The sequence below is a fragment of the Macrobrachium nipponense genome, chromosome 13 (assembly GCF_015104395.2).
Source record: "Macrobrachium nipponense isolate FS-2020 chromosome 13, ASM1510439v2, whole genome shotgun sequence".
NCBI lineage: Eukaryota > Metazoa > Arthropoda > Malacostraca > Decapoda > Palaemonidae > Macrobrachium > Macrobrachium nipponense.
Window position 1 is genome coordinate 48,036,138 of NC_087206.1, and position 26,732 is coordinate 48,062,869.

Sequence of the window (26,732 nt, forward strand, 5' to 3'; positions counted from 1 at the left end):
AAATGTTTCTAGATTAGCCATGGTTTCCTGAGTGACTGGGAGATGTTGGCCACATTCTGATAGCAACTGTTGTACTTCCTGTGACTTCTTTTCCCTCTCAAATATTATTTTCTTACCAGTGACATAGAAACCAAAAGTGTGATCTCCACCACTCATACCATGCAAAGGATTATTATACATTGGCTTATGGTTTCTGAACACAAACATTTGGCATCAACAATCTCTTTCTTCCTATGGATGAACAGTGATCCTTCTTCTTGTTGAGCAACAAATGCAGCTTGGACATAATTGTCAGTATCTTCAGTATACAACACAACTGGTTTTCCATAGCCCTTTGATCACAGAATATTGTACACCTCTGTATGGGTAATTCTGAAATCAGCCTCTGCTGCCCTGACTTTATATCACTTGCCATTCCATTAGCTACACAGTACAGGATGTCTGTATCTATTGATTGAGCTGCTTCCGCTAAGGCTTTATGTAGAAAAGCCTGGAGATGAATCTTATTTTCTGTTCTCTCGATGCATATATTGTTGCCATGTTTTTTTCTGACGGAGCTGTCTTTCACTGTCCTTAATTGTGAATTTGCTGTCATAAGGATCATTTACACAGGTTATTCTTTCAGCTGCTTTAGTCCCCGACTGAATGATGTTGACAACCTTTAGTGAATAGTCATTCCAAGTGTATGGAGAGCCATCTGGTTTCTCTCGGTATTCCTTAGTAGGCAGACTTAACCGCCAGATGTACCCCATATCAATGATTGATGTGTAATTCTGTGGTTCTGGTATTAGTGTAAAAGTGAGATTTTGTTGCGAACATGCTTTTCTGCAGATTACATATTGTTACATTGGCGTTGAACAAGGAGAGATATTCGCTTGTTACTCGATGTTCCATGACTTGTTCTAATTTCAGGCCTCCACTTTTGTCAACCTTCAAGAAGTGACCCCAATGCCATGACTTTCATGTTATCACTCATAACTCTTAAGTTTTCCTTTGGGTCAGTGGTTCTGTCTTGTTTAGAAAAGTTCTTTCTATCACTCCTTCACCCCATGGAATGGTATCATACAGCGAAGAGAACCTGCCTGTCCCCTTCCACTTCAAACATTTATTTTCTATTAAAGTCCATTTTTTCTCTGAAATGTTACCATCTCTGGTGAAAGCTTTGCCACACTGTGTCACACAAGGGAACAACCCTCCTTGCTCACGTTCTGCCATGATGGTTGGTTCTTCAGTTCATATCAGTGGTTTGCAAAAGTAAAAAAGAAATATTTTAAAAATCAATTGGGCCTTTGATCTTTGAATATCAGTGATATCATATTCACTATAATTGAACAGCATGAGTTAACAAGAGGGTTAAACTTACCATTCTAAAAGGAAGATATCAGTACAAAGGACAATGCCCTACTTACATTGCAATTCTATCAAATGAGTAGTTCAAGATGTCTATCTAGCTTAAGTAAATATCAGAACTGGGATGAAATAAGGACAAACTCTTAATAGGGCTGAAATGTCTTTACGTATTGAAATTTTAGAATACACACTGTATTATAACTCAGTGCCTGTAAGAATTGTGAATATGACCTATAATACTGTCTTCCATGTTATAAGTTGTAAAGAGTGATATTATCTGGTATCTTTAGTCAATGTTATTCTAAAGATAGTAGTGTGTCACTGATTATGACATCATTCCCTTCTCAATATGTTTCAGAGGGTCATTTATCTCCTGTTTCCGTTAACAGGATGCCTCCAAATGCCTTGAAAAAGGTTGTATTGGATTCCTCACGCAAGAAATAGTGGGAAATGACACTTTAATTGTCAGTATATTCCATATAGTTCCAAATATATGCTGTTTTATTGCGCTCGGAGTCAATTTTGAGGTTATTTTAGAATTATGCTTTATTTCAGAATGTTCCCCCACCTACCAAAATTGTCATTCAAGCTAATTTTACGGAGAGAGTGGTCATGGAACCTGGGTTTGTTACCCTACCATAGGCATTTATAGCAAAATCCGCAGGACATAAAATGCTAAGAAAATTACCATCTTAAGCAAAGGGAAGAAGGCGAGTGACTACAGGAAACGAAAGGGGATCATGTCAAGATTAGCGAACCCACTATTTTTCAAGACAACATTACACCACTTTCATTTACACGCGCACACACACACACACACACAAATATATATATATATATATATATATATATATATATATATATATATATATATGTATATGTATATATACACACATACATTTGTATATGTATATGTAAACGAAAGAGGTATAATATTGTCTTGGAAAATAGTGGGTTCGCTAATCTTGACATGATCCACGAAAGGTCCCAAGTAAATATGGTTAGGTCAGGTAGAGAGAGGAAGCGGTAGTTTGATTATTTAGTTTTGAAACTACTGTTTTTGTGAAAGGCGATTCGAAGACAGCAAAATGCTGAAGGGAAGACGCCCGTGAAGTGTTTTAAAATGCTTATATTCGATATTAAACTTGCATTTCTTTGTATGTTCCTGAATACTCGAGAATTCTAGAGATGACAATTGGACACCTTCAGGAGGCCCCGACAAAATTTGCCAAAGTACATCTGGGACGCGAAAATAAACAGACCGTATTAAATGTCAAAACGGTGCTCAATTTTGCCCTGTATCTAAATAATGACCCAATTGTTAATGGGTTTGTTGTGATTAATTGGCATTTTAAGGCCGGACAATGTTCTCGTATTAATAAATACGTTTATAATTAAGGCTTTTTCGTTATCATTACTTATTCTCTGCGGACATCTTCGAATGCTACTCTTACATCAGTATACTTGGATGCTGAGATATATCAGTATTTCTAATTCTGAAGCGAAGTTAGCCTTCTGAACTGTATATATTTTATTAAGTCGACCATCCTAAGTAGTTTCGTAAGTCATCCGCTCAGCTGTGCCGACTTTTTTTTTTTTTTTTTTTTTTTTGTGATAATCAGTTTCCCCTCATACATCCTATTGTAACAAAAGATAATTTACATCTTTGCAAACCTATATCAGTCTATTTTTCACGTGCACCACTCCGAATTCATTTTCGGATGGCTATCCAAATAAGACTCAAAAGGACAATAAGTTGGAAGTGAAATGAGAGCCACATTTTTACAAGTTATTTTGAGGTACTTTTGGGTAAAGAAAGAAGGGACTAATAGGTGGAGATGCAGTCCGGCTATTACGATTTTCCTTTCTAAGGAATTCTACGGATTATTAAGGTAACAAAAGACTCGGAAGAATAACATTCCTAGTTTAGACACGTTAACGCCTCTCGTGTGTGAGTAGCAAGAGAACAAGCATAATCAAAAAGTCCGCTGAGTCGTGGAGAGGGAGAGCTAAGATGGATAATAAAAGGGCAATATAGTTTAATAAACAACTTTTTTTATCCAACCTTTACGGGACTTGCAACAAAGTTTTCATCGTTTAAAAAGGATTTAGATGAAATTTCAATGACTATGGAAATTTATATCTGCCTAGTTATTTTAGTTTAAATTTTGAATTCTTCTTCTGTAAAAAAGAAAGTCGTCGGCATAATGGATTCAATACTAAAGTCTGACGCGTATACTGGTAAAGCACTTCAAAATTCATTTCTTCACATCTCCCTAAAGCCTAAACGACACTAAGCAGACCTAGCTCCTGTTTTATTTTTCCTGCATGAGTGAAAATGGACATTCTTTCAGAAACAAATTAACAATAATTCTGTGACATGGTCATACACACATCGGCCTCAGTTATTTTCAGACCCAAAAATAGAATACAAAATTTTCGAGAAGCTCAGAGACAGGGTACGACAGCACTGCAAACATCTTCGTCTTAAAAGTATAGGTAAAGTTATTTTAATGCTCCTTATATTGGAAAATCAAACTTCCGCTAGAACAAGCAGACATTTTAAAAAACGAGTATTTATTGTTATTCGCGAACATACACAACAACACGACAAATCACTGAGTATTGACTCTTGATCTACACCAGCCAGTGCGTCGAACGACAGAGATCGCTTCAGTAGAGAAAGACGCCGCTGTGTGCTGTGATGAGGAAAACCTTCACTCTGTAGTGATGAATGCTCATCTGAGAGGCTTTTTCTAATACGAAATCTATACGCATCTAAACTACTCTTTTCATTACCTTCAGTGTAATATTACATTCTTCTTATCAGTTTCAGTATTAGTTTTCATTTGTATTTTCTTTTTTAAGTTTGTATATTAGATTGCATGTGTTCAAGGAAACTGACTCCTCCCACCCGCCGCTCTTTTGTTTTATAGATGGTCTGAATTATTTCCGCATCACGGAATCCTTCTTATATATATATATATATATATATATATATATATATATATATATATATATATATATATATATATATATATATATATATATATATATATATATATATATATATATATATATATATATATATATATATATATATATATTCTAGATCTGAATATATTGCTGCATGTGGAAGAGTAAGAGACTGAAATTGTTCATTCACAGCACTACATTTAGGTATCACTTTTTCAAGTGCAAATGACTAACTAAGGCTGTAATGGTTGTCTTTAATTGATAAATATTAGTGGCCAAATCAAACGAACTTATGGGCGCCGTTTAAAAGAAAATTTGTTACTATTCCATTGTTCAAAGAAAATCTAAATACACAGACAAACATTTAAGCTGCAAGACCAAAAGACAGTTGAGTGACCACCGATCGCTGATATATATTCTTATCTCTTGAGTAACAACACATTGAATGGTAGATTCCAAGGTCTTATTTGCATCTGCGCTTCTCAAAATGTGTATGTATGCATATATTATATATATATATATATATATATATATATATATATATATATATGTATGTATGCATATATGTATGCTATATGTATGCATATATATATATAAACTATATATATATATATATATATATATATATATATATTATATACATACACACATATATATATATATATATATATATATATATATATATATATATATATATATATATATGCATACATATACATATTGAGAAGCGCAGATGAAATAAGACCTTGGAATCTACCATTCAATGTGTTGTTACTCAAGAGATAAGAATATATATCAGCGATCGGTGGTCACTCAACTGTCTTTTGGTCTTGCAGCTTAAATGTTTGTCTGTGTATTTAGATTTTCTTTGAACAATGGAATAGTAACAAATTTTCTTTTAAACGGCGCCCATAAGTTCGTTTGATTTGGCCACTAATATTTATCAATTAAAGACAACCATTACAGCCTTAGTTAGTCATTTGCACTTGAAAAAGTGATACCTAAATGTAGTGCTGTGAATGAACAATTTTAGTCTCAGCAATACATTCAGATCTAGATGTTCCTGTGCATCATAGAATGACCATGAAAATCGTCATTATAAACGATAAGTTTCTTTTCTCTGACATCGCTTTCTTCTGCCGTATTTAAAGTGTGATGAAGTTGTGGCTCCACAACCTTTGTCAAGCTTGGCAAGTGGACATCAATTTCGTGGATCAGGACAGCAAACGTGAGGACATAACCGAAATAGATGTTTTCGGGCTCTTTTCTTTTCGTTTGCTTGGTACACCACTTTGGTAAAGTTTATGAGACACAGGACTTAGCAACTGAGGTCTTTCAGCTGAAAATATTTATTGTTAAAAAGTCAACCGGAGTACTTAGAGGAATATGTAGTGCAATGACACCGTTATTTCTGTGAATTTAGCAACAGTTCACTGAGTGATCTGATGGGAAGAATTTTTTGTACCCTAAGGACGAAATAGTTTTAAGGATTTTACGGCCAATCAAATAGGAGTGATCGCATAATTTTGAATTATAATTGGTTGCGGTTTTAGTGAGTAATGTGTTACTTTGAATGAGTGTGGCGTTTCTCCCTTCAGAGTCGATAGATCCTGAGATTTTCATGACACTACTGAAACCACTGCATGCAACAGTCATTACAAAACCGTACCGCATCAGCTCTGTTCATTCTCTTGCAAGAACGCAAATTGTAACTCTAACATTAAACCAGAGTTCAAATCGATGCTAGTATCTTATCTTCTGACTACCTGCTGCTTTCCAAGAACAATTGGATCAGGCATCTTGATCACTTGGTTTCTTGTTTCATTGAGGTTAGTAATGTAAGAGGAATTAAATATAAAATGCTTTTGAAATATGAAAATCTCTTAGGCAATTTCCAGAACACCAAGTAAACATGAAACAAACCATTTACTCTGCTGAGAAAATGATCACCTTTCAGATATTTGCTCTCTAAAATAAAGTTTCGTTAAATCAACAAGGGTATTAAAGAAAAGTAAAATAATCACAATTTTTCAGTTGGTTTAGTGAAGCAACATTTCAGATTCCATGCTTCTAATGATATAAGAGTGAATTTAGAGGGAATTTTGTAACATGCATACACATTTACCTCTTCCCCCACCCCCTTCTCTGGTCTCTCTTTCTTTTGTCAACGGTTTTCCACAACAAAGACCCAAGTAAACTTGTCAACAGAGCTTTCTAGATTTCCCTGACATATTTAAAAAAATCTTTAATTGAGATTCTTAATTTTTTGCATTTAAATTTTTTTTATAGACGTACTAGACAAGAAAGATTTAAACAGATGCTGCAAACTTGGAACACTCAACATGTCCTACTGAAGGGATCAGACTGAAAACGTCTAGAGGGCATCAGGATGAGGTTATTTTGTAATACAGCTACCCCCAGGTCGTCTTGGGTCTCCCTCGCTAGGGCACAGTTGCACTGCCTTGTGGAAGACTAGTTACAGGCTGAAATCCTCCTGAAAGGAAATGACACATTGAGGACTCGTTACATAGTCTGGGAGGATTCTAAGTTTGTCTCAACAGAAACAACATTGGACCCAATCTAAAGAGGGACTGTATGACCGGCGGCAATGACGGATCGACTTAGATCTTGTCTGCCCGCATGCCACGGCACATGTATATATGATGGTATTTGCATCGGTAATGATCATTCAATACGGCTATCAGTGTATGGGAACATACTCATGAGCAGTAATGTTCGATGTAGCCATTCATTTATGCATGCATTCTTTCATACTTGTACATTGGAAATACTTTTTGGGGGGCTCTGATTCCCCCCTCCACCCACCCCGACCCTCTCAAAAGAAAATGGGTCCAGTTGGTGGGTAATGAATATGAATCACTGAAACTATTAAAACTGTATTTAAGAGGCCCGTTGATTTAAACACTGCCCTCGTGCTCTTTATTCCGCCGCGTTAGCGTTTATGGTATTTTGCATGGTATTACACAAATAGTTACGTTGAAATCTAGTTTTGTAATTTTACATTTTCAACTTGTTTTCCATTTCAACTCAAAAGAATCATTTTGTTGGCCACTCATTAACATCAAACCATCACATGTTATGAGTAATTGGTTAAGTTTTATCCCGTAATAAGCTAAACAATAGTTTCGTGGATGTTCCAAAGGGTGAGGAGCAGTGGGTGATAATGGGAATGTAGCTTGCGGGGCAGCCGTCTAAAGTGCATTCACGCTACGGTTAAAAACATGGCATCGGCTCACATCGACACCTTATGATTTGTGGAGAACGAGTCTTTATTTTAAGTGCTTGTAACTCTGGGCGGATCAATTTCTCCTGTAGGGGAAGTGCTGTCACTGTTTCTTATGTGGTGCATACTGTAGGCCAGGCCCGGATTTACCACAAAGTCACACTTATTTTTTGTGGTTTGTTTCTGAAATACTGCTTACTGCTTTGAAATAGCAGCTGCTGCGAATATAATTAGAATATGTGTTAAGTAGATGTGTCTTAATGACCAAGTGAAGTGTTTGCAGTGTTGCCTACTGCAATTGGATCATTGTAATATTATCGTATTATTTGTAGCAATTAAGTTATATGCGCAACTCTCATTATTCTTTTAATTGCACATATAATTAGAAATAAAAATTTCAATGATTGAATAGCTATGTTTCGATCATTAAAAAATTACGTATGGAAGGGCAGTGATTCTCATTACAGCGTATACTGTACGTTCCTTGCCCAACTAGTATCTATGTGATAGCGAATAGGGGGAGTCCACAAAAATCCCTGCCCATGGGCCTCCGCAGCTGGAAATCCGGGCCTGCTGTAGGCATTTACAAAAGTACCTTTTCTCCATTCCCGCTTTCTTTTCTGCCTTACTGTCCAGCATCTCGAACTGTTTTCTCCCAGTTCCACCTTCAGATCCTTGTGTTCTATCGCCTTGATTTTCTGATTTATTTTTTATTTTATCTCTGCTCCCACTTTCGTTCTTCAGTCTTGCTGTTTAACCTTGTTGGTCATCTCCTTTATTTTCTAATCTCTTCATCATGCTGCCCACCACTACAAGTCCCTCATTTCACTGTCTCAGGCGTTGAATGGCAGAAAGTGGCCCCCAATGCGCGGCCTGACAGCCTGAACCTTATTAGTCAATCGAGCAATCATTAACCAATAATCCGGTATCATCACGTTTTAAGCTTCCGCTGTTTCCTTCAATGTCTGGCCAAGGCTTCGGTGCACTCAGGATCAGCTGTTCATTTGTCATCACTTAGCTCCATTGCCATTGCACGGCAGCCGAAGCTGCGGCAGGTAGGAGGAAGTCTTGCTTGCATATCTGTCAGCAGAATTGTTCTGGAGAATGAATCATCATCTCTCAAACTTTGTCACATAAAAGCCTCAAACATGATGTATATATACGTTTACGACAGCGTCCTCCATTCCTTTTCCACCCCATCCCCCATCTCTCTCTCTCTCTCTCTCTCTCTCTCTCTTTTGATCCAGTTTTGCCGTGGCAAGAATAGTTTTTCAAGATAACACAAAGGTCCTTAAAAAGTGTAGTTTATTTCCATCAGACTTTCTTTATTCGTTCATCAATTCGTTTGCATTTGCTGAATATGAAATAGGGTTGCACGCTTATAATGTCAACGTTGATTTTTCATGTTAGATCAGAGATTCAAACGAACAATTCTTAATTCTATTATTGTCCTCAGAACAATACTTATTCGCCCTGTTTACCTAGCATTAGAAGGACACGTTTATCAAGGATGCCTTTTAACATTTCATTGGAGCTTCACTTAAAGTTACCCTGAGAAAAGAAACATCTGATGCCTTTTACGCCACGGAATCAATGTTGCAGTGCATTACACGAATATCCAGTCGCATTTCACTGGTGCTTTGCTACTTCATTTTGTTCCAAATACGATTCAGCAGAAGAAAAGTTTTCATATGAGTACACTTAGCATGTATGAACGAATTCCATTGATTCTTATTTTTTTAGGAAATATATATCTATATATATATATATATATATGTATATATATATATATATATATATATATATATATATATATATATATATTACTAACTGCTCGTCCCTCAGTATACAATGTAGGTATGTGACCTTCTGGCACTCCTAAAATGGCATTATAAACTGGACTTTAGTTTAAATTACCTGTAGGTCCAGAAATTAATGGAAGGTAGTTGATTGCAGGTCCACCAGAAGCACATGGCTGGGAAATGACCCAGACCCAGAGAATTGATTTGTGCAAAGCGGGTTATTTAAATGCAAGTGTTGTAACCAAGGGCTCCCAATATTTCTCTCACAATCAGGCACAGAGATCGCATTCTAGCATCAGTACTAAGGCAATGGACATGTGGGAAAACGTTACACATTACTTGCTCTAAGCATGCATTGCATATCAAAACTCACTCAAGGGGGGCATGAAACGACTGGGAGCTTATACAGAAAGGAATACTACATTGCTTGAGTAACTAGGGGGATGTTTAATATCATTGCTAGCATCTCAAGGGGAATTAATCATAGCATTGAACCAAAATTGGGGAGTGAGAAGCTGAGCCAAGAATGGGGGTGGGGGAATTGCCTTGGAATGATGAAACAAAATACAGACAAGGGGGAAAAAACAATTAACTGACTGCGCTAGAAGTTATTCTCCCAGTACTTGGAAATCCTTGGTCTTGTTGTCTTCTCATCTGCTGATATTTCTGTGCACTATGGAGGGTATAAGAACACTTGTGGGATCCCCAAAGAAAGCAAGGGAGCAAAAAGGGGGGAAGGGGAGCTGTGCAGGTGAGAGGCATTTGGGAAATCTGAGAAAGTTCTGAGAGCAAGTTGCTGTGGCCTTGTCCTTTTAAAATCTCGGCATTGATGTGCTTCTTCCCCATTCAGGACACCTGAGGACATTAGTTCTAGGCAGCCAATGGGAATAGAGATAATTTAGAGAGAATGGAGGTTTTCAGTTCAGAGGGGAACTCGAGAACATGTCAATTGTTTATAGATGGATGTTACTTTTACTTGGTTTTAGCTTAAAATACAGAACACTTCCCGATTCTAGATGGGTTGAAATGGACAAGATAAGCCAGAAACAAGATAAAGGACAAATACAAATCACTGAGCTTATAATATAAAGTAAATTAAGACTGTGGATGATGTCTCTAATAGTTGAATATTTACTTGACATGCAGAGAACTTAATTAAACTATTCTAATTCTTGAAAAGTAAGGAATAAAGTGTGATGTGGCTAAAGAGATTTATAACTAACAATTTGCTATAGCACAATAAAGGAAAATCAAATTTTATTACTCTTAAAATGTAACGTCACACTGGAAATGACTGTTAAAATGAACAGAACCAATGAATAGATAAATTAATTTAACCTACTGGGTTAATAGTATACTTAATTCTATCATGTATAATACTGTCAGCTTATTGTTTAAGGCAACACATGCTATTAGTTTGACATGATGGGGTGATATGATGCATTCGTAGGGGTGTTAAGAACCCTACGATTTCATTAAGTAACTTTGTCTTGTGCCATGATGACGATGCATAACAGTATGAATTTCATCATATGGAACATTAGTGTAAATCAATAGGGATAGAAATAATAAAGTAATTCTCAGTTTTGCGCCCGTCGGCCCCATGACTGAATAATAAATTATATAGATATAAATATGTATATATATTATATATAAATAAATAAAATATATATATATATATATATATATATATGTGTGTGTGTGTGTGTGTGTGTGTGTGTGTGTGTGTGTGTGTGTGTGTGTCTTATCACATCACTGTGATTTACATATATGCATTAAGCTACAAATGTCCTTTAATATCTAATATATTCATATTTATATCTATATTTTATATATATATATAATATATATATATATATATATATATATATATATATATATATATATATATATATATAGTATGTATTATATCATTTCCAGATTTTCAGTCAATAAAAAATTACATACACAGCCATAAGAAACTTGCCAATAGATAAAACATTTATACAAAGAATATATTTCAATTCGTTCTGTATAAAAGCACAGATAATTATTGGGTAAACGTCTGTACTATTATCCTATGCCACCATATACAAGCCCATGAAGGCATATTAAATGAGCAGTTATGTGACTTAGATTATACACTTCCAGAGAATAGAATCTGATGTCTCAGTTTTCTCGGAACTTTTTTTATTTTTTTATTTTTGCAGAACCAAAAGGCCATTAAATTTTGTGGACATGCTGCACTTCCTTTTGTCAGTCATGCTGTCCAACCTCTTTAACTAATACTTCATATTACAACTGTGGAGTTTTCCCCCAATTCCAACGTTATATCCGTACACCGTCTTTATTTTCTAATCTCTTTATCATGCTGTCCAATCACCCGAACTCCATCTTTTCTCTTTGATAATTATGCTCAAAGGTGCTCAAGTGCTTGGCTTGACAGCCTAAATTTCATAGGTTAATCAATTAGTCTTCGAGTTGTTACATCACGAACTCAAATGTGACTAACATTTAATTCTTTACATATCTCTCCACTGCTAAAATATTACTATTCAGAGTGGCAAAATAAGTTGAGATACAATATATTCAAGTGGAGCTGATACTAGGATCAAGCACCTACAGAGGACAATTTCCTTACATGACACTAATTTTAATTATGTAACCTATGTAACACGGTGGTGTCCATATGACAGTCAGGACAGTAGTAACAGATCTAAAAAGACTATTGCGGCAGGAAAAATGAGAATTGGGAGAGGAAAGAACGGTAAATTGTCTGATGATGGATGGCCTTATTTTACATTAGACTGCTAAGTTAGATAGCTCAACAACTCCCACACCTGCACAAAGTATTCCAACCTTTGTACAATTTTGTTCCATGCTGAAATCATGGCAAGACCGTGGTGCCAGACATCCTATTTGTAGCAGGTACCTGAGAACTGGAAGAAAATTTTGCACAGATGTTACAAAGGTGATGTGTTCATCCCTAATCAATTTGGTCAAGCATCAATATAAGTAAAAAAAATCTAATAGTTCAGCAAATCATCAGTGAAACTGGTGACAAGGTGGTTAATTGGAGTTAAGGTGAGTAGGCTGAGTTCCCAACTCACCTGCTGTAAGCCAGCACTTTTTCTTCAACTGTGGTGAAGGTTAAGATGTCTTTCTGTACTTTGACTGACTTCCTAAGTGAAATTGTTTAATTCTGTTTTTTCTATGTATGGTGCCTATGTTGTCCGTTCAACATGGATGTGAACAAGAGAAGTTGACAATGGAGTGTGAAAGCCTTGAGCCACTTTCTGTCCTCTGTGCTGGTAGATCACTACCCTTTTATTTATATTTTTGCATGTGTAGGTCCTGCCAAGGGGTGTGCAGGCTGGTTTACTTCGTAGTGAATGGACTTGCCAAGGACTGGAAAAAGGCCAAGAAACATTTGCCATTGACTTTTGTTGATAGAGCTCTACCTTTGACGCTGCCAAATCCATTTGGCTCCTTCCTCCCAGACTATCCATCGCCAGCTCTCCCTGATCCTTCTGCACATTCTTCTCCAGTTCGGTCTGGTGGGATATGAGCAATTGTGGATCACCAACATTTGCTCTTCACCAATGGTAACTAAGGTGCATGTGCCAAGTTCTCTCCATGTGAGACTTCAAAGTTTGCAGGACCACTTAGCAGTGGCTAAGGAGTCACCTGCTCCTGCTGGTGCTATTCCTGGTTAGTTTGTTCAACTTGGTTAAACCTTCATGGTATTGAACACAGCTTAAACTTCAATGTCATTGACTGTACCAGCCTCGATCAGTTTTCCTGCTGCAGCAGAAAAGGTTAAGATATGTGGATGGAGAAAGGTGAAATACACACGTACATTTTCCTTCTACTCCTCCTCATCCTAGAACTCTTTATCCTCTTCCTCTGTCAGTCTATAAAGAGTTTCCTTCTTTTTCATGGGTTGGTAGCTGTGTTCACTCACCTGTGGGTGGGTTGACTGCCATGGCTTTGGAGATCAACTCAGGTCTCTTTTTAATATGCATGTGCATGACAAAGCTTGTGTATAATCACCCATGACCATAACTGGATTGGTTCCAGTTTACCACAGAGAATTTGACTGGAAGGTTGACTACAGTTCAAAATGTATAAACTCGTTCCCAAGTCATCTTCAGTTTGTGGTCTGGAAATCAGTTTTGCTGGTTCTGATCATTTTTGTCCATGATTCCATGACCACTCATCAGGGCAGTCCACTGTGTTATCTTCTCTTTCAGGAGAGGATCAAAATCATCCCCTAGCAGATCTGATGGTAGTTGCAGGTTCGTTTACCTTCAAAACCCTACCAGGCTAAGCTGGAATGACACTTCTGAGAAGTCGTGGACCTCACTCGCTAGCACAATGAACTGCTGAAGGTAGTCCCACCTCTATTGCTGAACCTAATCTAGTTGATAGAGGACACTTTTGGTTGCACTACAGAGACAAAACCATTGTTCAGACTGCCAGGGTCTCATTTATCACTTTGATCTAAGTAAATAATCTGATTTCTGGGTCAGAAGGTTCCCTGCTGTCTAGAAGATTAAGCAAGTTCCTTTTTTCACTCTTGATGCACCAGAGGATTAAACTTTGCATAATGTTGAGACCTTCCCTAGAGGTGGACTCCAACAAGAAGGTACCATCTTTTTTGCCTTGGAGTCAGGATCTATGGAGTCAGTCATGATTGCCTCGTACCAGTCAGCAATGTGGCTTAACTTTTGGTTGAAAACACTTGCTGACTTTGCCATCACAGGTGTCTAATCTGAGGATGAGAAGGTGAAGTTCTGGATCCTGTTGGTACTGGATGCAAAGGGTTGACTTTCCACTTACATCAAAGCCCCAACCTATATGTTAAAAGGTACAACAACATCACATCTGGAAATGTGTTATAGTTTGCTTGGCGCAATTGTATAATCTCCTGATCTCCAATTATTTAAATGAGGAGTAAATTCATTCCTGCTCCCTGATGACGTGTCCTGAATTTCACAGTAATCCGTTTCCTTTATATTCCCTCTTTTCTTATAACTTGTCCCTCTCTGCAATCTGAATTCCCTTTGGGGTCCTCTTGACTCTGCCCATAAGGGTTTTCAGCTGAAGATTTATGAAAGATGGAAGAAAGAAACTTTGTCCTGAGAAGACAGGATAGACTGTCTATGTTCTTCTGACAAAAAGATTCAGCTGAGTAATATCTTTATACAGAACAGGTTGGTTCTGGGCTCCTCTTTATTTTTTCCAAATAGAGAAGTAGCGGCAACTGTGGTGAAAAGTTGTCGGACACCTTGGGCTCCTTACCCACAGTGTCTCCTTCAAGTCATTCAGGGCTTTGAAAGAACTGCATCTAAGCTTTCAGGGCCAGTTATGCCTTCTGCATCTGGTATTGGGAAGGGTCATCCTCCCTCAAGAAAGGGATGAGAATCTTCTCACCGCTTTTTGCTATCTCCTCCAGATCCAGCTAGTAGGAAAGGTAATGGGGAGAAGAAGGGAGAAGGGATGATGAAGTTGGCTTTCCACCTCCCACATGCCATGAAAGGGGAATAACTTTAGTGGTCATTGTGCAATGGGGCAGCAACAGGAAGCTTAGCTGTGGGTAGTCGCTGTTCTTCAGGATGATTACAGACTGTGTTTCAAGGATCCATACCCTCTAATCTCTCATTGCCGATCCTTTGTCTAGCCTACCATCCAAGATTTTCAAGACTGTCCCATTCAGTAGAGGTAAAAGCAATGTTGGGAAAAAGTGCTCTGAAGTTGTATACAACTTATCTGCAGACTTTTGTAGTTGTTATTTCCTAGTGAAGAAGTCAACCGGGTCTTGGAGACTCACCTTCAATCTCTCTCTACTGAGTTTGTGCTACATAATGAATTCCTTCAGGGATGGTAACTTCATGCTTTGGTGGATACATATTTATAGGTAATCCATTCATCAGTCCTCGAGTAAGTACCTCTACTTTGTGAATGGACTGTTTACCAGTTCAAAGCTACGTGTTTCAGACTGGCCAAAGACCTGCAGGTGATCACATGAGGGCCACCTTGGTGTTAGCTTGGGACCACTTACAGTTGATGCATTTTTTGCATTATCTTGACAGGTGCCTAGTCCTGGCATCTTCAGAGGTGCAGTTGCCTCCCTGTATTTTGTTGTGATTTGGGATTGCAATAAACTGGGAGTGGTTGAATCTTACCCCTATGTAGTAGGTAAGGTAACTTGGAATGGTGCTAGACAAGGCCACAGAGAGAGTCTCCTTACCAGACTAGTTAGTCAGGAAGCTGAGGAAGGTGACAGCACAGTTCCTGTTACAACAGGAGCAACCAACTTGCCTCAGGTAAGTCATCTTTGGTCACCTATTGTCTCTGGATAAATGTGTGCTTCTTGGGCATCTCTTCCTGTGCTCAATTCAGTGGGAACATAAGCTGCATTGGTTGGCTTAAAGTGACTCCACCCTACCCCAACCCCCACGCTGGTCACCTCATGTCAGTAAGCCAGAAAGTGAAGGAGGATCTTGCTTGTTGGCTGGGTAACAGGAATCTCCTCAATGCTTGAGTCCCTTTGAACTCCCCACTTCTGAAGATGAATTTTTCTAAGTTCCTTTAGATGAAATAATGTGAAATTCACCTGAAAATCAAACACAAGCATGTACCTGTGATATACATAATTAAATTTGCAACAAAGAAGATAATGTTAAGTCATCTGATACAGCTTTTATACTTGGTTGCTGGACTGTATTGACACATGAGTAATATGCCCATGAAAGAGGACCATTTTACTGTTTTGGGGAAATGACCCTAAAATTTTCTGCTTTCTTCCCAGTGCTTTCAATCCAGTTATTCTAAAAGCTTCGCAAATATTCAGTTGGAATGTCAGATAAGGTCAATCAAGTTTGCTGCCCTTTTATCAATAGGAAAGAATGTTAAGATAAGAGAGATTATTTAAAATGTAAAGAATGTAAAAAAAAAAACTACCACAGGGGCAAACAAGCATCTTGGAAACGCATTCAGCGAGTGCATTTGATGGGTAACTGCATGGTGTTGATGAGTGACAACTCAAGTGTATTGGCATGCACTGACAGGCAGAGAGAATGGCTTACCCTTCACCTCTGTTGGTAGGCAGATGCAAAAGTGGGAATTCACCATGCCATCAATCTGTGAGCTGAGTTCCTTCCAAGTGGGAGTAATGCTTTGGCAGACTAGTGCCAGGTAATGGGGACAGAGTGGTCCCTTCATCCTCATGTGGCACAAAGGTCCTACAAGATTTGTGAAGCACTGTGATCAACCTGTTCATCAAATAGCTAAACGTGAAACTCTTGGTGTTCTGATCTCCCATGTCATTCCCTGGTTTGCTCTAGAGAACACTTTCAAGCACCCCTGGGACAATCTGGATGTCTACTTTTTCACCATTCAAACTGATTTACTGAGTGCTGGTTACTGGGTCTCTGCATGACCCTGGTAGCTCCTTGACCAAATGCTGTGGTACCCTAATCTTCTAGCGCTGTTTGTCAAGGTGCCTAGAGAGACCCCCATGACCCACTCGTCTCTCTCAGTCTCATGCCCTAGGGTATCACCAGTCAGTATGACCCATCAACCTTCATGGTTGGAGGTTCTCAAACAGCTCCTGTGAGAGAGAGAGACTTTTCTCGCAGGACTGCACAGATGTTCAAAAGTCTCCAAAGGTCCTCAGCTAATGTGTACCAGGGAAAATGGGTCATCTGCAAGTGATGTTAAGTAGGGTTTCTATCCAGTTGGAGCAGTTGTTCAAGTTTTGGACTTCCTCATCTACCTTCATTACGACAAGCTCCTCAGCCTCTGTGGTGAAGAGCATCACTTCACTTTGAGCCATGTCATTTGATTAAAAGTCATGGACCTCTCTCTCTTCCTCTAGAAGTGTCCATGCTTATGAGGATCTTATCTCTGAACAGTCCTCATAGGTCATTAATTAACATTGCCTGTGTTCCAGTGTACAAAAAAATCTCTTCAGGTTGTAGGCCTCTTTTATAGTTATTTTCAACCCTTTTATTTCTGTTTCCGGCCTTTACTTATGATGGTGCTGATATACAACACGATTTTTTCTGTGGGGAAATTTCAGGTGCTATTAAACATTTAGAGAAACTAGACTCGAGAGAAATGCATTGTATCAAATTTTTCAAGTTCATGATGTAGATTGCAGTATGCAGTGCATTTCAAATTTATTGTTTCCAAGTATTTTTGGAAACACCTTAGTTTTCATGTTTATTTCTGCAGCAAATGTTTGCCAGTTCTAAATGAAATGAGTTATTTTCCATCGATCCTTTCAATAATTATGTTTATGTTAGTCTCAAATAATTGTGTTCTTTAAAACATTTGTATCACCAATCTGTTGATAAGTTTTATTAACTATCTTTTTCTGATTACAAGGTATATTTCATTCAAAGATATTTTACTAAAAGTACTTGAGGCAGGGAAATTTAAATCAATCTTTATTAAAGGAAAAATAAATACCAGCATGAACAGCAAAGATTGCCGCTATTTCTATGAATCAGGGCAAGGCATTATCTAACTTATTCCTTTTGCACCTGTGCTGATTCCATGATAGCACTTAATTCTAAGAGCTTTTAGGTCATCTTTTTATCTTTATAGATATCTACATACGCAGAAGGATTTAATCTTTCATATTATCGAACACAAGGATTACTGTATCATATATGGGGATTCTTACTGGAGACCCTTCTACCAGCTATTGACTAACATAAACATTGGCTACCCTAACAGCTTTACGATGTTATTTTCAGATACATATGTGTTAAAACACAACAGTTCTTTTTCTCAAGCAACATTGTTGTAACGGAAGGCTTCTTCATTAAATGGTCACTATAAAGCCATGTCACCATCAGTGCTGAAGCTGCATTGAGTGCTTACCTTTGTCATCTTAGCTAAAAAAAAAAATTGTGGTATCATAATGTAACACTAAGTTAAATTGTATTTTTGAAGCTCTTTTCTCAACCTTCTATCAGCATACAGATCACCATTATTGAAGTATGTGGATGGTGACAAATACTAGCAGATGAAATGACGGTCTCTTTGTTGTTTGTTTCTTTAGGACTTACTTTTGACCGAACTTGTTCATTTTGAAAAACTGCATTTACTAGGGAATGAAACAAGAACAATAACCAATGGTTATTGGCCTTTTTATCTTTATTTTAGTATACCAGAATCATGAACTGCCTTTTATGTTTATTACCAAAGTGTAAGGTTTTCCATGGCATTCTGTCTTTGCATGTAAGCAGCTCAGTGAGCAAGAACAGTGGCGGACTGGCCAGGTTACACCAGCTTGCCGATGGCAAGTGGGCTCCTTCACATGGGCCCCCTTACACATGGGCACCTTACACATTGGGCCCCTTACACATAAGAATAAGACTATGAAAAATTTCATTACTGATTTACACTTATTAGTGAAAAATAAAAGTTCCATTAATAATTTGTTTTCTGTATTTCCACTTATTATATATACTATAGCATATACACAGATACTCAAGTCAGCCATTTGAGACGTACCATGGTGCCAGTAGAGACATCTAGCAGTTGTAACCAAAATGAAAAAGCTTGACGTCATAAATACCATCCAATGGAAACAGGATTTCCAAAATGATTGACGAATAGCATCATTTGTTTATATACTGTGTTCGGAAGGTTTATTATGGCTGTGGCTTATGGAGCCAAAGTTTTATTTTTGTGGATCACATTATTTGAATTTGCAAAATCCTACTTGTTAAAAATTAACACTGTAGTTACAATTTATAAGAAATACGACTGTATTGTGTTTGTAGTGCTGCCCAGCACTCGTGGTGTAAAGAGAAGATCTTTGACGCATGGATGCAAGGTATCAAGTTCAACCCCAGAATACATGGTGTAAAATTGAAGAATCTGAATATATGGTATAAAGAGAAAATCTTGAAGTCATGGTATACAGAGAAAATAGTGCATAATATGGTTTTTACATTCGTGACGTAGTCCTGACGTTTCATGTGACGTCACTGCATCGTCCTGGATAAGGGCATTAGGTTACAACCACTTGGTGGCTTTCATGGTAGCTACATAGGCTCTTATGGGAAAAATTCGAGCTGAGTATCTTTGTATGCTCTATCTATAGTATCTTTGCACTTACGCATTTTCAAATATTGTATGTATTTGTCATGTAAACGCTATTATGGTAGTGTGGCCGAGTGTTGGGGGGACTGGGGGTGGGATGGCTTTTGTCACCTGGCAACCACAGTTTTTAGACCCAATCCGCCACCGTTCAAGAACCTGGGTATTTATGTTTCTGACGATGCAAGAGTGTACCCTGTGTATTTATACTTATATGAAAGTATGTTAAAATTTCGCAATTATTAATCACCGAAAGCGAAGGTTGTTATTGGGATTCCCTGTGAGATTATCAAATGCCCCGTTGAGAGAAAGTCTCTTACAAAAACACACACACATAGCTACACCTATGCTTGTGAAGTAATTAACGTGAGTAGGCAGTTGCGAAGTAATGCGGGGACGACGTTGGGGTTTCAATCTTCGTAAAAAGTCCACTTGGGCGAGGAAGGATTATTTTTCGTCCTTAGATTGTATTTTTTTTTAAAGACACGTACAAATGTTCAATCTTATCATTATGCATGTTTGTGAAGTGTTACTATTTCAATTGCAGTGATCATTTCTCAAATAAATTAATCACAAGTGTAATTTGCCTAATGTACATCGATATTTTTTTCTCTATTACAGATTAGAAATTCTTGAGTTTACTAATGAAAGTTTGGTACTTAAAACTTTTTTTACTTGATCTTCAGTGAATTTACAGTCATTTCTATTATATTTTTTTCTTTCAGGTTACCGGATAGGCCGTCCTGCGCAACTCCATAGGCAGCGCACGAGAACGAATGAAGTGATCCTTTCAAGAAGTGGAGTCATCGGAGCATAAAGCTGAAATCTTTGCTGGAATTGGGACCAAATCTTCTTCTACCTGGAGTAAAAAAGAATTTGGAGATACAAATATCTTCACAATCTGTCCCGTTTTGATGTGAAGTGATGTCTGTTGTTGTTGTTGTGATTGTTAGCTAGTCATAAACGTCTTCAGTCATAAGTGAGTGTAAACTTAAAGAACAGGAAAAAAAGGGAGAAAAGTGATGTTCTCTTTCTGCTGCTCAGTTTTCTAGCAATTTCATCCAGTAGTTTTTATAGAAGCTGTGAATGTCGGTCTTATATTTCTGTGATTTTACCTTCATTTTACTGTGGATCCATGAAATCCGAAACATTTCTGATAGATAGAAAGAACTTCTCATTCATTTCTCAGCTGGTTTGATGAGATGAATAAGAGACTCATAACTGCGCCTCCACGAGTGGTCACCCTTTGTTGAAAATCTCGAAATAGATAGATGGTGAGATCACTCAATCTCTGGATTATCGTGAAGACCATACTGACAGCTTCTGGATAAATAAAGAATGGTGGTCTCTTGAAAACTGACTTCAGTATCATACTGCACAGATTCTATTTTTCTCTCTCAGTGGAAAGGAGTAACTGAAGTTGTACGAAGAAACCGCATAGAAGAGAATACCACGACGAAAAGTCAACACCTGTCCTTGCCTCACCACTTAACTAAGTATATAGTCAATAAACTTGAGCCTACTTTTCGTCCTCAATATGAAGAAGTACACTTTTGGATCACAGCTGCTGGCAGCTCCTTTGATCCTGACTTTGGCGTCACTGGCAGGTAGGAAATGCTTATGGCTCATTACTCTTTTAACTGATTGAACCTTACAGCAATAAGCATGACAAATTAAGGCAATTCTAATATATTATATATATATATATATATATATATATATATATATATATATATATGGAACATGAATATTGAGGTTTCTTTTAGCGCTGCATTTCCTTACTAGACTAAGACTCCTGTCATCAACTGAATCCAATTCATGACCACCGCACTCTTACACTCTCTTCGTTAGGAAATTCAGTTGTATGTTTAATTGCCTGCTGTGTGACATGTGAAAAAAGTTAATGCGACGTAAATTAATTTTCTATCGAGCCTAGTACTGAAGTAACTTTCAGTCTTGACTACACGTGCTGTCTTAAGCACCGCAACATTGTAACACTTCATGCACATACGACGATTTCAGATAAGATTAGGCCGACGAATAAAGTAATCTTAGTAGTCCGTTATATCAAAACTGTGTTTATATTTGCTTTTTTATTTTGCAGTGGCGCGAATAGCATATAGAATGAACATTTCTTTTGTCTCTTTACAGCAAGCAACCCAATGTTAGCGCCGACATCAAGTTGGTCCTTGAAGAGCCGAAATGGAGGCTCTGAAGTCGGAGAAGAGTACCAAAGGGGAAACCTGGGTAATATTCCAAGATCCCTCGGCTATCCGAGCTCTGCTCAGTCAGAAGACCGATACAATGTTAGAAATTCTCGCCGGCAGTTCCAGTATGGTGTATACCAACACCACAATAGAGAGGGGAATTCACACCCTATGGATTATGACCTGGATCCAGCTTATCAGCATGATGTGAATATATATGAGTATTCATATACCGAGAGTAGCAATTATAAAGACCAAAATAAGAAATATAATGCCGGATCTGTCCACCATTTCAGTGGCAGTGGAGGGGGAGGTGGTGGGGGACCGGGAGGCAATGGAGGCAGGATGTCACGACGCTACGGAGATCGTGGTTGGTGGAGGCCGATCTCGCTCTCTGCAATGGGACGTGGAGAGTCATTCATGGGAAGGCCCGTTGGATCACAGCACTCGGAAAGACCCTTAAATGGCCCTGATGGAGACGGCTCTAGAAGGTTTCGTTACAATGTCGCTGAAAATAATAATCTAAGTGGAACTGATCATCGGGTAGCAAATAATGGTGGCGACATTGTTGTCCAGAATGATTCTCTAATTGGAATGGTACGTGTACAAAAATCTCTCCAGTCAAGTCGAGAAGTTCACAGAAGAGATTTTGCAATTGTACAAGCAATTGAACCTACCACGGCTCAACCAGGCTCTCCAAAGCCCAAGCAAAGGGGATTTGAATCCTTGTTAAAGATGCTGACCGAGGCTGATGAAGAGGAAGAACCAAAATCTGATAGCATCCTTTCTGGAAGTTACCATCCTGAGAGGAAAGATACAGTCAAGATACATCCACACGGCAATACCCAGTATAACAGTTACACTGTGAGCAACAATGGCAACAACAATGACAGGAACCAAGAAAACAACAACCATCTCCCCCTCAACAACAACATCAATAGTAACATTACCAATGTCACCAGGAGTGACGATGTTACAGAGATGGAGAAAGTGGAACATCTGCCAAGGGTGGGAGAAGCAGGACAGCCATCCGCACCTGTCACCACCACTGCAGTTCTGGGCTCTATAATGCTTCTCATTATTATCTTAATGGTTAGTGAAATTATTATTTATTTAGCGAAGTATTTTGCAATTCTTTTTTTCTCCTTGTGCATCTCTAAACTTTGAAGAATTAGAATTCTTGTAGTAATTACTAAACACTGAATGTCCTTATTAAACCATTTGAACATAGTTATGGCACTAGGTCTGTCCATTTAGAGACTCCAATTTGACAAATGCTTTATTTTAATACTTACTTTGATCTTATTTTGCTCACATATCAGAGTTTGAGTTTTCCAGGTGTGCTCTGTCATACTGATTTTTTCATCTATCTTGTGAAATAACTGTTCCAGCTTTCAATAAAGTCACCGGTGAAACTACTGAGCATCGATCTTGATCAAGTTCCATGCTTGATGGATGCACGAACGCTTGACCTTCCTTCTTGCTGCAGGTGATGGTTGCTCTGCGAGTGCAGTGGCGGGAGAGAGTGAAGGACGCCGAGGACTGGGGTGTTCGGTCGCCTACTGTCCAACCCTCTACGCCTGCAGCTACCAACGCTGGCCCGCCCTCCTCCTCCCCCGGTAACCACCTTGACCCCCTGAATCACCTACAGCCTGAACCAATTAGGATAAAGGTATTGGCCAGTTATTGGAATGCTATGGTACTTTTATGGATCCGTATGTTCATCCCTTCATTTGGTGGCTCAAGTTTTACTTGAGCAACCGTATGAAATTATTCAATTAAGAAAATATACGTACTTGATTGCATGTGCACCTCTGTGTGTAAATAGTGTTTGCACATATTCTGAATGGATCAGTGGACATTACACACGCACATATATTTTGTTGTTGGCGATCGCCTTTGAGGCACCAACTCCTTTTATACTGATTTTTTCATATATAGTATATTCCTAGGTCATTATCAGCACTACCCTCATTACCACACGTGTCTCTCCATGCAATCAAATTTGTTGCACGCATTCATTACCTACTTCATGGTTTAGGACTTATTTCTTCATCCTTTTGTAGGACACATTTACCAGTCCCTCTAAAATTGCAATGTGCTTCCTGTTTACTTTTCGTCCAAGTCGTCACCTCAAACGAAGATTTCTTAGTTACCTTATTCATATATTTCTTTTAGCCCATTTTCATCCACATCCTTGTTTCAACAACCTCAGATTTCAGTACTTTGTGAAGTTCGCTGCTTATAACTTACAGAGGGCCATACTTTAAACATATTTGTTGAACTTCTTAATTACAGATATTGGTCCTGAAACGCGTCGTCTAACCTTTCACCCGCCCCAAGTTTAAAATTTCCAGCACAAGATTTGCTCCAAGATACTTTTTTTTTTTTTATCTTTTACCCATTCACAAAAGAATTGACTTATTTATTTACTGCGACGATGTTTTCATCTGCATACATTCATATTTCCAAAATCGTCCTTGCGCTTCTTTAAAGTGTTCCGCTTACTGACGTCTTCAGAAAGGAAGAAGATCAGTGCTGGAAAAAGTGTAATTTATTTCTCCTTATGCTTCCATTCTTGTGCAATTGTGTCAACTATTACTAGCCACAAAACACCGTTTTTTAAGTATAAGGCCCCACATCACAATACTTTCAATTTCTCTTACTGACTGAATGTACAACCCCACGACAGTCCTTTCCAAACAAAATTTGAATAAGTCAGAATCCTGTATTGTCAACTGATTATTATATAAAAATCACATCTTACTGTATAGTGTTTGCTGTCTTTGACTCATGATTGCTTATGTAATTGTACAGTGACAAGGACAGAAACAGAGAAAGATTTTATGCATAAACTCCACATAAGACGTCATGATCAAAATTATATTCTACTTGATGTACGATGCTATGCAATGTGCGTGTTCCATTATGCGCCCAGAAAAGTAGGTTATTGGAATATAAATCCTTTCTTAAGTTAAAATGTCCTTCATTACTGACGATCATTCTTGAATAAATTAACATTCTTTTACAAAGACTTCTATTAGTATTCCAAAGGCTAAGAAGGATTATATTAGAACGTTGGAAATTCTCATGTAATCTTAAATAAATTTATCATTTTTGCTTTTCACTTGAATAAACCTAAGTTAATTGTTCATAAAAACTATTTTTGAAAATGCCAGTAGTTTGATGCTGACTATTCCAAAGTAATTTGCAAAAACATAACACTTAGTCCCACATTTATAATATAAGTCCAAACAATTCTCCACAGAAACTGTATGTAGAATTTTCAGTTAGGAATGATGCGTTACATAAAATGTTCCTTCACAGGCCAAAGGACTGCTGGAGCGTCGTGGTTCCAACACCAGCCTGACGCTCGAACTAGCACCCAACTGCCCACCCCCAGAAGTGACGTCACCGCCTAGGCACTGGTCAGTGTTATCAAAGTCTACTACTTCCTTCATTCATCTTTATGTTCCAGGGATCAAAATAACAGAAGCCAGTGACGACATGAGTGAATGAATAGAACTGAATTCAGATTTGAAATTAGTAAGAAATTTAATAACTTCTTGAAACGAAATGCGTTACTCAGGACTACATGAGGATATAATTGTCATAGAATAATTTTTAGAAAGGAAATATTAATAAAATATAGCCATGTCCACACAAGTGCCTCAGTTTGCACCTCCCCCTGACATTAAGAGTAAGAGACACCGCTACTGGGTTTGTTTTGTTTACGCTATGAACAAAGGCAAACAAAACTAAATGAGTTCCAGACTATCTTGCCTGTTATTATCTTTACAAAATTTTCAGTGCACACACACACACACACACACACATTTTAATTTGTGGTTTCTCTCTCTGAAGTGGATACTACGGTTTGTCCTTAGGGATGAATTTTCAGAGCTCTGTGGACTCCTTTCTTACTTCGCTTAACTTTCAATGGAGAGAAGTTATTAATCTTTATACAAACAATTAAAAGAACAGATCAGATTTGTTTTTGTCAAACAGAATAGCAAGAGCTTAGCAATAAGGTAAATCTCTGCATTTTACGATATATTTAGTTATCACAACAGAGTGAGTGAAAAACTGACTAGAAATGTCAAAACAAAATAAAACAAATGGAAATCAGATACATGAAGTAAATAAATAACAATTATGTAATCTATGTCATATATATATATATATATATATATATATATATATATATATATATATATATATATATATATATTGTGACGAAGTGCCAAGTATCTGTTACTACACTTACCAATCATAATATAGTTGCCTCACCACAGCCAGACACCTGAACCTTCATCACAAATAAAATACGACTGTGATCCCTTAAACAACTTATCAATATTGCAGAAAAGCAGACTAAGTTCATTTTGATGAACTTAGCCTGCTAAGATTACCTCACACCTTAGGTGTGAGGTAATCTTATATGTAATTAAATTAATTAAAGGGCATCACTCCATCAATAACTTTAAAAGACTAAGTATTTCCCTGGTTCTATCTCACTTCAATTAAATTGAAGGAAAACAGCTCAATTACGACTCTATATTTCTACCTAAACAAAATTAAATGTACCGGTGAAAAATAAATAAAACCCTTATAAAAATTTTAAATACAAAAATTTATTATCAAACTCAAAATTTATAGGTAAAATTCACAATCTCAGGGAAATTTACTGTTACTTGAAAGCAACACAAAGTTTAATTAATTCTATAATTGATTATGAAGTAAAATTAAATCAAAATTAATTTATTACAAAATCCAGAAAATTAATCAATTCAATTGAAATTCAAGTGTTTGGTAATAACTTAAATTTTGGAAATTAATTCACAAGTGCTAAACAACAGTAAAACTTGAAAAGAATTCTAAGTAAATGCAGTGATTCACAAGTATTAAACTCAATTAAATATGCAATGATTAATTAATGAAAACAATTAAGTTAATCAAATGGTCAATGTAAATGAAAACACAGAAAAATGTGGAAAATACCAAAATTGTAAAAAGAAAGAATTAATCACACAGAATATATATAAAAATACA

At 37.4% G+C, this 26,732-nt stretch overlaps 1 protein-coding gene across 1 annotated transcript in view; it reads left to right on the plus strand.

Moving 5' to 3' along the window:
• LOC135225784 (uncharacterized) overlaps positions 1–26,732 on the plus strand; it is a 94,320-nt gene that overhangs the window by 42,603 nt on the left and 24,985 nt on the right. Inside the window, 4 exon segments of the mRNA XM_064265258.1 lie at positions 20,199–21,080; positions 21,625–22,772; positions 23,170–23,352; positions 25,008–25,108. Coding sequence (XP_064121328.1) covers positions 21,011–21,080; positions 21,625–22,772; positions 23,170–23,352; positions 25,008–25,108 — 1,502 coding nt within the window. The 5' untranslated portion in view covers positions 20,199–21,010.